Source organism: Saccopteryx bilineata, chromosome 12 (assembly GCF_036850765.1).
Source record: "Saccopteryx bilineata isolate mSacBil1 chromosome 12, mSacBil1_pri_phased_curated, whole genome shotgun sequence".
Taxonomy (NCBI): domain Eukaryota; kingdom Metazoa; phylum Chordata; class Mammalia; order Chiroptera; family Emballonuridae; genus Saccopteryx; species Saccopteryx bilineata.
Window position 1 is genome coordinate 24,119,953 of NC_089501.1, and position 12,682 is coordinate 24,132,634.

The following is a 12,682-nucleotide window of genomic DNA, read 5'->3' on the forward strand; positions in this document are numbered from 1 at the left end:
AGTAACATAACTACAGGATCTGAGGATAAGAACGTGGATATCTTGCCAGGTGGTGGGGGGTGGGGGTGGAGTGGAGGATGGGGAAGCACTATTAAGCCTGCCATTATCTATTTTATATAGTATGATTCCCTAGAAATACTAACAGGCTCAGTGTTGATTGACAGTTTTGAAAAGTGATTTCGAAGAGAGATAACCTTATCACTAAGAGTCTTGCCATCTTTGCTCTGTAAGTTCATGCTATTTCTAACCCTTGCTCATAAATGTCTATGAAATGTTATACGAATAGAAGAGTTCTTTCATTCTCATTAGTCTCTTAAGGCAATATTCCAAGAACTAAAACAATAATTTAGACTTTGCTGTTGATGAATGAAACCCTAAACTATAAAATTCTCTCTGATAAACAACTAGCATTCTGTTTGATGTTATCAGGCTACACAAACTACCAAATAAAAATCTGAAAATTGGTTTTTAATCCCATTCGATAAATGATTATTTCAGTGGACTTCTGGTGATCATAGTGCCTTGGATGATGTGAAGATGTAAAGTGAACATTTATAATTACTTAAATTGGTGGTTCTAGACCTGTAATGTGGAATGAGTATGGTATAATGAAAAAGTACAGGACATTGGTTTGTGATTCTATACTTTCAATAGTCTATTCTACTTTAGAAAAATCAAATTATGAATGAACAATAGTTTCCTCATCCATAAAATGAAGGCATGACTAAAAGCAAACTTACTAAAATTTTAGCATATAATCATTTTGTTAAAGAAATACTACATGAAATAGAAGTATTTTGTTAATATGTTTCTAAACCCAAATTTACTTATTACCAATACCATTTTCATTACTTATTATAAAACCAATCAGGGACAACACAGGAACTGTTGAGTGGTAGATCGGAAATCCAAGCTTATGAGCGGTAGCCACAGTATTTAGAAATCTAATTATTTTAATAAGTTGCACATTATCAATACATGCAATCTCAAATGACACTATCAGGTTATTAATCCACTTTGCAATTTCTTGAGAGGTAGAAGAAGTTTTATTTTTATATCTTTTCAGAAATAAACTTAATGGAAAACAAAGTAAGGCATTTGTTAATATAAATATTTTATATATAATAGGCTTGTGTATATAAACATGGCTTTTGTTTTGAAAAATAGTTTATTATAAAGTAAATGCTCAATCTCTAAAATATCTGCAGGAATTAGTAATATCTTTGTAATGTGTTGTTAAATAAACATAAAGTAAGTAAATAAAATTCAACTGTTTCCTTTAAACAGAGAATGGATTTAATAACTTGACAGAAATTTTCCATCAGTAGCTTTGTCATTTTTGAAAGTTCCCTATCACATTAGTAGAATACTCAGTAGAGTATACCTACTAGCCTTTAATTTTTCTCAGTTCTTCATAGGTATGACAAATTGCTCAATAAACTTCTCAAAATAAAGAGTTTCCATGTCATTTACTCCCTCTGTTTACAGTAATGTAAATAATCTCTCAGCAGGGCTGTTGAGGACATGACGTTGTGGGCATCACTCATTCAGAGTCGCCAGGAGTCAGCTGACTTGATCACACACATACTCTCTGCTCAATAGGGGCGAGGGTAAAAATGTATCTACTTTTTAAGCCTATACTCCTCATGAGAGAAAAGGTGAAAATTAAGAAAAAAAATTAGTAACTCAGAAAAACTTTTTTTCCCATATTTTTGTTTCATTCTAAAATTGTAGCACAATTTATATGGAAGGTAAGCAAAAGCTAATTGGAAAACTAAGTAGAGGAAAAAATTTATTTAATTTTTTTACTTTCTGCAAATTTTAAAAAGAAAATAAACACTTCAAATTATTTCTAAATTTTGTAAATATAATAACAAATGAGAAAAAAGACAACTGATATATAAGGCCTACCAGAAAGTTCTGTTTGTTTTTGGAATAAAACAAAATACAAATTTTTCTTACCGTCAATAAACTTTATTAAATAATATAATTGCCATTATTATTAATGATTTCTTGCCAGCATGAGGGCAATTTGTATAGCCCATTTTTGGAAAATGTTTTATCTTTTGATGCGAAAAATTGAACCAGTGCTTGTTTGATATCTTCTTCATTTTTGAATTTTTTGCCCTTCAAAAAATTTTGTAAGGACAAAAACAAGTGATAGTCGGAGGGTGCTAAATCCGGGGAATATGGTGGATGCGACAGACATGCTTCTGTAGCATTTCTTCCTTGTTGAAATTTGTAAAAATTACAGTGGCGTAAATGAACTTTATCAGTAGCCATGGGTACACTATCGCTTCACACATAAGACTAACGTGAATCAACTTTGTTTTAGTTAATTTGCTACATCAGTATGTATACATTAAGTGATAAAAATAGAGAGGCACACATGCGCCAAATAAACATATGCTTATGTGTCGAAACTTGTTGTGATAGAAAAGAACAGAACTTTCCGGTAGACCTTATATAGTCAGGGTTTTGAAAGGAGAACAATTTGGACAACAACAATCATCTTTCATCTGTTCATCCATTCCAAAGGGACTGACTGCATTTATATTAAATATCAGACATGGACAAAAAATATATATAAGTACATTGTCAGCTCATAAACTTTATAGTCCATCCAAACAGTCCTTCATTCTAAGGAATTTTTGAATAATAAACAATATGTATGGTCCTTAGCTTTTAAATCCACTGTAGAAATATTATGTTTTTTTTCTACTAGAGATTTTCAAGAGTTAAGGGGTATTTTAGTTTTGCAAACAGGTTGAAAAAGAATTGAATACCTGTTAATTACTTTAGTATAATGTAATAGAGAAAATACTTCTCTATATTAAAACAAATATACAATGCTTAGATCTTTGACCGAGCACTAGGAAATATTGGTGCTTAACAGAGGTTAGTTCTAAGCCATGAACGCTCAGTTAAGCTTTATTAAAACTATACCTGTTCCTGGCTTGGTTGTACTTAGATATGCTTTCATTTTCCTCAGTTCCTAAAACATGAAACCCCAAATCAGATTAATTTTGAAAACTAGGACACAGACTAGTTCCCTAGTAGCAGAAAAGAGTGTGAGTACAAGCAAGAGCATTTAGAAGACATTCAGAGGAAAAACAATAAAGTTATGTGCGCCAATTTAATTTTTCAGAGGGCTGGCAGTTTTCTTAAAGCTAATTCCATCCTAGAAACTGAAAAAGCCACAACTCTACCAAGAATTTCTTAATAGCCAGAATAAACTATCGCAGTTGAGCCTAATCTCCATCAGCTTAAAAAAATGATATATAAGAATCTGAAAATTTCTTTCTGATGTTTTTGCATTTCCTTCAATATATAGCTCACAAAATATTAATATAAAACATGTTGGCACAGGTTAAGAAATTATGGTTCGGATTTTAGTCCCTGAAACCCAGTTATATATATTCTTTTTTTTTCCTTTCTTTCTTTTTTCATTTTTCTGAAGCTGGAAACGGGGAGGCAGTCAGGACAGACTCCCGGATGCGCCCGACCGGGATCCACCCGACACGCCCACCAGGGGGCGATGTTCTGCCCATCCAGGCGTCGCTCTGTCGCCACCAGAGCCACTCTAGTGCCTGGGGCCGAGGCCAAGGAGCCATCCCCAGCGCCCGGGCCATCTTTTTGCTCTAATGGAGCCTCGGCTGCTGGAGGGGAAGAGAGAGACAGAGAGGAAGGAGAGGGGGAGGGGTGGAGAAGCAGATGGGCGCCTCTCCTGTGTGCCCTGCTGGGAATCGAACCCGGGACTCCTGCACGCCAGGCCGACGCTCTACCACTGAGCCGACCGGCCAGGGCCTTATATATATTCTTTTCTTTAGCCCTCACCCTTGCTTTCAAATCATCCACCACTGCAGTTTTAAATTCCGGAAGACGTAAAGGACCAAAGTGCAATTTAAGAACTGAGATTAATGAGTTGTACTCAAGTTCAAGTTCATTTGTGGTAACTGTGGTGGAAATGAATTCAGTCAAATGGCTTCTATACACATGGTACAACCAAATGGAGCTTCCATGGTTTTACTGTAACTTTTTGACTGAACTAAGTGTTGTTTTTCTTGACATGTTTATTATTTTTGAATGTCTGTTCATTTGAAAAGACACCCTTATCCATCTGCACACTCAGAGAAAAGACCAATGAAAGATTAAAGAAAAGCAACATGAGACAAAATTAAGATTATAAAAAAGATGGTGGTTTTCTTTTTTATAAACTACTCTATCCAGTAATAGGATAAAGAGAACAGACAGCAAAGAGAGGGAGAAAGAATAAAGAAAGTAAATCAGTTATTACCAGTTTTGTATGTTTTATTATATATAATATATATTAGGTAAACTTTCATGCACAGTCTACACTTTTGCGACAAGTGAATTTTTTAAAGAATGAAATGTTTAAAATGCATGAAGTCAAGATGTTTTTGAGGAATTGAGGAAAACTTATATCACTATTGTTTAACATAAGTAATATTCTGGCCATGGCCAGTTGGCTCAGTGGTAGAGCGTTGACCTGAAGTCCCAGGTTTGATTCCCGGCCAGGGCACACAGGAGAAGCGACCATATGCTTCTCCACTCCTCCCCCTTCCTTCGCTTTCGCTCTCTCTCTCTTTCTCTCTTCCCCTCCTGCAGCCATGACTTGAAAGGTTTAAGCAAGTTAGGCCTGGGTGCTGAGGATGGCTCCATGGCCTTGTATTAGGCATTAAAATAGCTCGGTTGCTGAGCAATGGAGCATTGGCCCCAGATTGGCAGAGCATCACCCTATACGGGACTTGCCAGGTGAATCCTGGTCAGGGCGCATGCGGGACTCTGTCTGTTACCCTGCCTCTCACTTAATAAAACAAACAAACAAATAAATAAACATAAGTAATATTCTAAATAATGATAAATTTTAAACCATTCTCCAGGATGAGACTGTATAAAATGAGTAAACTCAAGTTTATAGACATCTTTAAAACCACACAACTTTGGGGTTATAAAAAAAATAAAAAAAAAACCAATATTAAATGAATGGATGAATGCCAATATGCATGCCTTAGAGTTTGGAATTTCCTTCTTTTCATGACTTCCAGGGGGACTCTTGGAGTCCTTTCTTTTCTGATCTCCTGGAGCCTTGGGAGGATAAATCCTACCAAAGCACCTAAGCCCAGGCAGCAAATGTGTTTCTGGAATTCTAGACTTACACCTAAAAGGAAATGTCCTATTATTTTTTTTTAAATGTCACTGGTAATGATCAGGTTATGTGGCCTTTAAGTGGTTTCTTGAAATTGTTCTATAAAAATTTTATTTTTATTTGTAAGGGGAAATAAAAATCTAACATCAGTTCAGACAGAATTTGCTATAGGCAACATATTACTGACCAGTATTGGTTTCCATAACAAGGACATTTATATTATTAAACATACATATCTGTAGTTAAGAAACTCCAGCAATGGGTAGCTCAGCCCAGAACTGATATTATTTTCTTTGACTCTCTCTTCCTTTTTAGCCAATTTGGCTCTGACACTTCTAAGTATCACACCCTCAACAAAACAATGCCCAGGGTAAGATGGACGGGTTGGAGATTATCTTTGTCACCTCTCTCTTTATAAACTAGGAAGAAAAATAAAGTCTTAGAAAACTGGACAGAAGAAGGATTCTGAGATTTCTGACAGAAACTGGTTACAGACACAGCCCTAAACCAGCATCGGTCCTGTGCACGAGCGTGTTTATACCAGCGGTTCTCGCATGTGGCTGCCTACCTGAGCAGCACCAGCAGCAGCACACTCGTAGAAGTGCACATTCCTGGGCCCCTCCCTAGACTTTGTGATTCAGAAACTCTGAAGTTGAGGTCCAACAACCTGTTTTAACAAGGTCTCCATGTGATTCTGACTCAGGCTGAAGTTGGAGAATCACTAAAACCAACCTGACTCGTCCCCAGGGTTCAAGCCCACTTTCCTTAGCAGCTACGGACACATTCTCCTCAAGGTCTTTGCACGTGCTCCCTCTGCCTTGAATACGCCCTCACCACCTGTGTTCTCCCTCACTTCCTTCACCTTATCAGAGAGTCAGATACCCATATAGAAAATAGTAATTCCCTAGACACATGGCCCAGAATTTCCTATTCCTTCATATTATTTCATTTATTTCCAAACAATGCACTAACCACCAACCATCACATATTTGTTTCTGGTCTATTTCCCATTAGTGGAACTTAGATTCCATAAAAGCAAGGGCTTTCCTCTTTCTATGTATTTATTGCTTTATCCAAATAAAATCGGCAGAGTCAAAAAATGGCTATTTACAAATGCAGTTTGGAATAAAAGCCATTTTTGACTTAGGAACTAAAGTATTTGTCATAACATAGAATATGTCCATATTTCGTTAACTTAAAAAACTTTCCGCCTGACCAAGTGGTGGCGCGGTGGATAGAGAGTCGAACTGGGATGCCGAGGACCCAGGTTCGAGACCCTGAGGTTGCCAGCTTGAGCACAGGCTCATCTGGTTTGAGCAAAGCTCACCAGCTTGGACCCAAAGTCGCTGGCTCGAGCAAGGGGTTACTCGATCTGCTGAAGGCCCGTGGTCAAGGCACATATGAGAAAGCAATCAATGAACAACTAAGGTGTCACAATGCGCAATGAAAAACTAATGATTAATGCTTCTCATCTCTCTGTTCCTGTCTGTCTGTCCTTGTCTATCCCTCTCTCTGACTCTCTCTCTGTCTCTGTAAAAAAAAAACAAAAAAACTTTCCCACTTACCATAAATGCTAAGTTCAAATAAATTTGCATATATTACACGTTTTTTTCCTGTTCTATCAAATTTGATATCTTTAGCATTGCATATGTAAGGTAAGTTTTTTAAACGGACAGATTTGAACAACATAGAAACATCTTTTAAAATTAAGTTTTCAGTAAAAAGTTTTCCAAAAATCTGGAAATTTACATGAGGGGGAAATTAGACACAGCCAAAAAGTTAATGTAAATTACTTACATAAAGAGATTATAATCCTGTTTATCATATTATTCATTTTGTTTCTTAGTCTTATTCTAGGAAATTATTCAACATCTTGATATTTTATCAATGTTTGCTTTATGTGAAAAATAATTTTATGTAAATGAGTACATGGTTTTATAAATGACCAAGAAAATTTTGATGACATAATACGCTATATATTGAACAAGATAAAATAAAAATGTAATTGAAATGCATCTCTCATTACTTTAATATAAACAAAGTATATTTCCATAGATGTAATTTTGAAAATCTTTGAAATACATTTTATTATAATTTATATATTTGTATGAATCAGCATGTTCAAATCTAACCATAAAACTGCTACTCACTAGAATAATTTTCTTAAGAAAAAAAGAAAGCTGTTGCAGTATATATTCTGTCACAAGGCTCTTAGCTGTTTATTTACCAATAATTGGGTGTGTATATACCAATTTAGAGTACTGTTAGAAATTATTTGTAAAAAGAGAGCAAACCAATATCAACAGCCTAAAGCACGCAAGTTATGCGGTGCTCCCAACACACAGTACAAAGTGACTTTGCATTGTTGCCGTTTTTCCTCCTGGACCATAGAAACCTCTCATGAGACTTCTTCCTTTTCAGAGATACAGATGACTAAATTCCTTTACATACGCTTATGACAATTCTGGCATTTGAGATGCTATTTTATATTTTATAAAGGGAACGACTCGCACGACATCCAGTATAATTCAGATAAACCTTCTCACATCATTTGGACATGTATTTTCTCAATGAGTTCCTACATAAATGCTAATCAGAGAGCAGGAAACTTTGATCTTAGCTACAATGAACGTAACACCCAGAACATCCTTTGTGTTGTTCCATAATATGTATTCCTATCACCATTTATTATAGACATTATGATGTTGATTATTTACTTTATTTATATTTTCAGTAGTCAAGCCAATGTATGCTTGTTTTTGTGCTAGTTGACATCAGGTATGAGTTCCAAGAAGGCAAGAAATAATCGATTACATCGGAAATTTTGTAGAACAATTCTCACACGTCAAAAATTTCAAAATGATCGTGCTATTTGTTCTTGGTTTTTAAATAGTTTCACATCCCACAAAAATGTATCAGTGTCCTAAATCAGTACAGTGCACACATTTTAAATGTATAGTTTAATAAATTTATTGTTTACATCTATACAATACTTATACATTCTTTGCCCAGAAGGTTCCTTCATATCTCTTTCCAGTCAATGTGGTTATACCAGTTGGTCTATTAAGTGCGTCTTTAGAATATCCTGTTGGAAACCTTTTTCATTTTCTTTTTTTTTCTTTTTTCTTTTTTTGAGACAGAGATAGATATAGACAGAGAGAGGGACAGATAGAGACAGACAGGCAGAAAGGGAGATGATGAGAAGCATTAGTTCTTTGTTGCAGTGCCTTAGTTGTCCATTGATTGCTTTCTCATATGTGCCTTGACAGGGGGCAGGCTACAGCAGAACAAGTGACCCCTTGCTCAAGACAGCAACCTTGAGCTCAAGTTGGTGAGCTTGCTCAAACCAGATGAACTTGCACTCAAGACAGCAACCTCAAAGTTTCGAACCTGGGTCCTCTGCATCCCAGTCTGACGCTCTATCCACTGCGCCACCGCCTGGTCAGGTCTTTTTTATTTTCATACCGAAAATTTTTATACTAAAGATGACCATACTTGTATAGTGTTAGTTTAAAATGCAGTCAGATAATATGTTCACGCCACTCTTGTAAGTGGGGTATTTCATATGTGAAATAAAGCAAAATGTTCAGAAAAGGAATTCCATGAGATTTGGATGAGACATTAATAACTTACTTTTCCCCCAAGTAATCTCTATCATGAAAATTTAGTTTTGGTTTCATTCATATTTTCTTCATAACTATATAACAGAAATTATGTCCTTTGAAGTAAGGTATAAAGTGATTACTATTATGATGAGAAAATAGTAGTTAACTCATATAATAGACACAACTTTGAGCATTATTTAAGAATTTAAAATACATTAATATATAAATATATAATTAAAATATAATAAATAATATATAAATATATAAAAATAATATAAAATGGTATATATAATATCATATATATACTTATATATAATATATATACACTATTTTAAACTTTACAATAACAGTGAGAATTGAACTCTATTACTCATATTTTAGGAGAGAGTGGTTAAATAATTTGCAAATGTTAAGGAATAGTAAGGGGCAACGACAGGATATGAACCCAGATAGTCCAGGGCCTGCGTCTTCTTCTCTGACACATTAAGCCATACCGTCAATTTGAGATCCAGACGTATAGCAGAGGTAAATTATTAAACAAAGAAAAAACTACCTAAGTGGATTTTTTCTTACTACCTCTGAGTTCTGGCAAATATTCTGTGCCACATGGTAAGTTTTATTTTCTTATCTTTCCCCTTCCTATAGTCTAAATCTCATGGAATTTTTCAGACTTTGATTTGCATCAATAGAGGGACAAAATGGTAAACAGCTTGTGTAAATGCAAATAATTAAATAACTGACTAAGAAAATTTTAACCTTTAGAATCATGTATAGCTATGTTTTCTCAGTTATAGAACTATAGTATAATAATATCTTAAAGAACAAACAAAAAGAAAACATTCGGCTGCTGATGCCAGACTATTTTACATTTCTGGTTTTCAAAAGCATAGGTAATATATAGCTAAGTGTTTTCTACCATTATATTCTAAAAATTTCAACTCTAACTCTTGATCTGAAAACCATTTTAAAAAATAAAATAAATGCTTATAATTATATGCATCAGTATTTATTTTCTTTCCCTTCATTAAAAACTGTTTCTCTTTTTTAAAATAACATGAGGAGTCTTAGTATTTGAATTTAAAAGTGTATTTTTTTCTCTTCTGTGAAGCTTTTTTATTACTTCTTATGCGTCAATAAAAAAGTCTTTATTGCTTTTACAAACAAGAATACAACACAGATCCTTAATTGAGCATCTTGATGATTAGACGGAGAAAAATGATGAAAGAAATGATGCCAGCACAAACCAGAATATAGCCATTCATTTTTACCCCAAATGAATCAACTACTGCTTATGAATGTGGGTCTAACATCACATCTGGCAGCAAACAACACAGAGCGGCAACTCTCCGCTGAGCCCCACACCTGAATGCAGACAGCGTTTTCTTGTTCTTGTTAAAATACACCAATCTCTCTCCCTTGTCAGTACAATCACTTGAGTCTTAAATGAGGGTTTATAAACATAGTAAAAGCTGGAGATTTCCTCCAACTCTGAACTCTAAATACTAACTCAAAGATGAAAATGTTTTCTCTTAAAAAATCTAGGAAACAAAGTTATACTATGAAATGTCAGCAGGAATTTCCCTGGACATTAGCCATCACTTAATTTCTTGGCATTAGTTGGATTTAAAAAAAAAGGTAAAGCATCTTTAATAAAACTGCACTACCGATGAAAATATGGACCAGTCTCCACACCTTTGACTGTCCACCACGGAAAAGTAACAGAGGTTTTTAAATACTGGTAAGCACCTTGCACCCTGGCTGGGTAGCTTTACTGGTTAATGTGTCCTCCTCATATGCCAACATTGTGGGTTTGATCTCCAGTCAGGGCACATTCAAGAATCAATCAATAAATGCATAAGTAAGTGGAACAAGAAATCTCTCTCTCTCTCTCAAATCAATTTTCAAAATTTAAGCAAGCACCTTGTTGAACAGATATTGCTGAGCTTTTCCCAATACGTTGGTTGATCAGCAGCATAACACCTTTCAGACACTAAATGGCAGGAGTAGCCCTTCTAAGGGTTTATAAATCCCTCCCAGTCTCATAACAAGATTCCTCTAGTCAATTACCAGAGGATGGAAAGAAGAACCCCATTATGTGTTAAAGACACCCAAGTGAGTCAGAGGACTTGGCTGGCAGTTCAACGGGGCCCTATGACAAATACTCTGTAATAGAAGTGCCACATGTAATTAGCCCCAGAGCAGGGAACAAAGCTCTTTCATTTTAGAAGTGGGCAAATGGAATTTGAAAAAAATAAAAAATAAAATAAAGCAAACCTCTTACCTTTTGTAGCAATTCGTACACACTGGGTTTTAGTTTCCTGGCAGAGGAAAAATGAAGGAATATAATCAATGTATATATAATGGTTCCTATTTCATAAACTATAACTATTTTGAAGACCTATCTGGGGTTATAAAATAGGTTTATAGGGAATAGAACTATAGTATTAAGGAAACTTTTGTGTATTCTTAATTTTTAAAATCTAAAATAAGAACAAAAAAATTTAGTATTTTTCTAAAGATTTAGGTGTCTGTTTTCACCTTATAATGAAACAGGCTATCTCATCTGGGACAATTATACTGGCATTCTATTTGCATTTTGTGCTTTTTGAACAATCAGAAAAAAAAATTATTTGCAAAGCTAATACCATCAGACCCAAATATAACTTCATTTTTACCTCATAGCTGTACACTCAGACCAAAGCTAGGCATTACATATATTTAGAAAACACATAACAAAACTTTTAAAGAGTGCCAGGTAAAATACTTTATAAGTAACATGCATTTGTTGAATATTCCTCTGATACCACACACCAAATAACAAAAGTTAATTTGCAATCTCTCAATTCTCTAAAAAATGAATACCAGATACAGAACTATGCTCTCTATCACATTGTTACTCTGTATCCTGAATGGAATATTAACTTCTAGACTCATCTCTTATTTGAGCAACCTTGTTATTTTTTAAAAAAATAACCTTGTTATTTAAAAAATTTTTTTTTATGTGCCTTGACCGCAGGCCTTCAGCAGACCGAGTAACCCCTTACTTGAGCCAGTGACGTTGGGCTCAAGCTGGTGAGCTTTTGCTCAAACCAATTGAGCCCTCGCTCAAGCTGGCAACCCTGGGGGTCTCGAAGTCCGCATCCGATGCTCTATCCACTGCGCCACCACCTGGTCAGGCGAAACCTTGTTATTTTTATCCAGGGTAGGGAATGATGCAGAGGTGGGAAGTGGCCAGCTGACTTGCCCTAGAGACTTCTTATGATGAAATAGATCAGAACATGACAAGAGCATTTTCAACCATGAGCAGCCTCTGGCTTTGCTGTACATCTTAGAAGATACTGTGGCATTTTCCTCACCATCCCCATAGGGTAAGCAGAAAGGTCAAATTCTCATTCAAAAGCAGCCAGTCCATACCCTAAGTTCGAATAGTCTCTGCAGAAATGTAAATGGATTGTTATGTCTTCCAATTAAACTATTTTGAGATCTAATATGACCATGGCAACTGGATATCACATATTTCACACCAACTCTCAAGTACCCACCTCAGGGACTCAATTATATAAACCCAGCAATTTCCTATAAAGCTACAAGTAAACAAAAATGTCATTCAGCTACTGGATTGCCAACTGTGGACATTTTCTACTCTAAACATTTTGTTTTTCTCCTCTCTCTCTCTCTGAAAAAAATAAATTAATTAAATAAGTTCTAGGAGAGAAAATCTTTCACAGAGAACAGCATGAAGTATGAAGGCCAGGTTATTTCCCCACAGATGGAACCATGGTCGTTTCGAACTTCCTGTTGTGTTTTCCTCTTCAATATTCATTTGGGATCAGCGGCAGTGCTCAAAAACAACTGTGTCCGAAATGGGAAAAGGAGGGGCAACCCGGGCAACAGAAAACAGACTCCA

At 35.4% G+C, this 12,682-nt stretch overlaps 1 protein-coding gene across 6 annotated transcripts in view; it reads right to left on the reverse strand.

Annotated features, from left to right (window-relative positions):
- PTPRK (protein tyrosine phosphatase receptor type K) overlaps window positions 1-12,682 on the reverse strand; it is a 591,572-nt gene that overhangs the window by 99,608 nt on the left and 479,282 nt on the right. For all 6 annotated transcript variants that reach the window (XM_066248523.1, XM_066248520.1, XM_066248518.1 and 3 more), the window contains exon 13: window positions 11,057-11,093. In XM_066248523.1, the coding sequence (XP_066104620.1) occupies window positions 11,057-11,093 (37 nt within the window). The remainder of the gene's footprint in view (window positions 1-11,056; window positions 11,094-12,682) is intronic.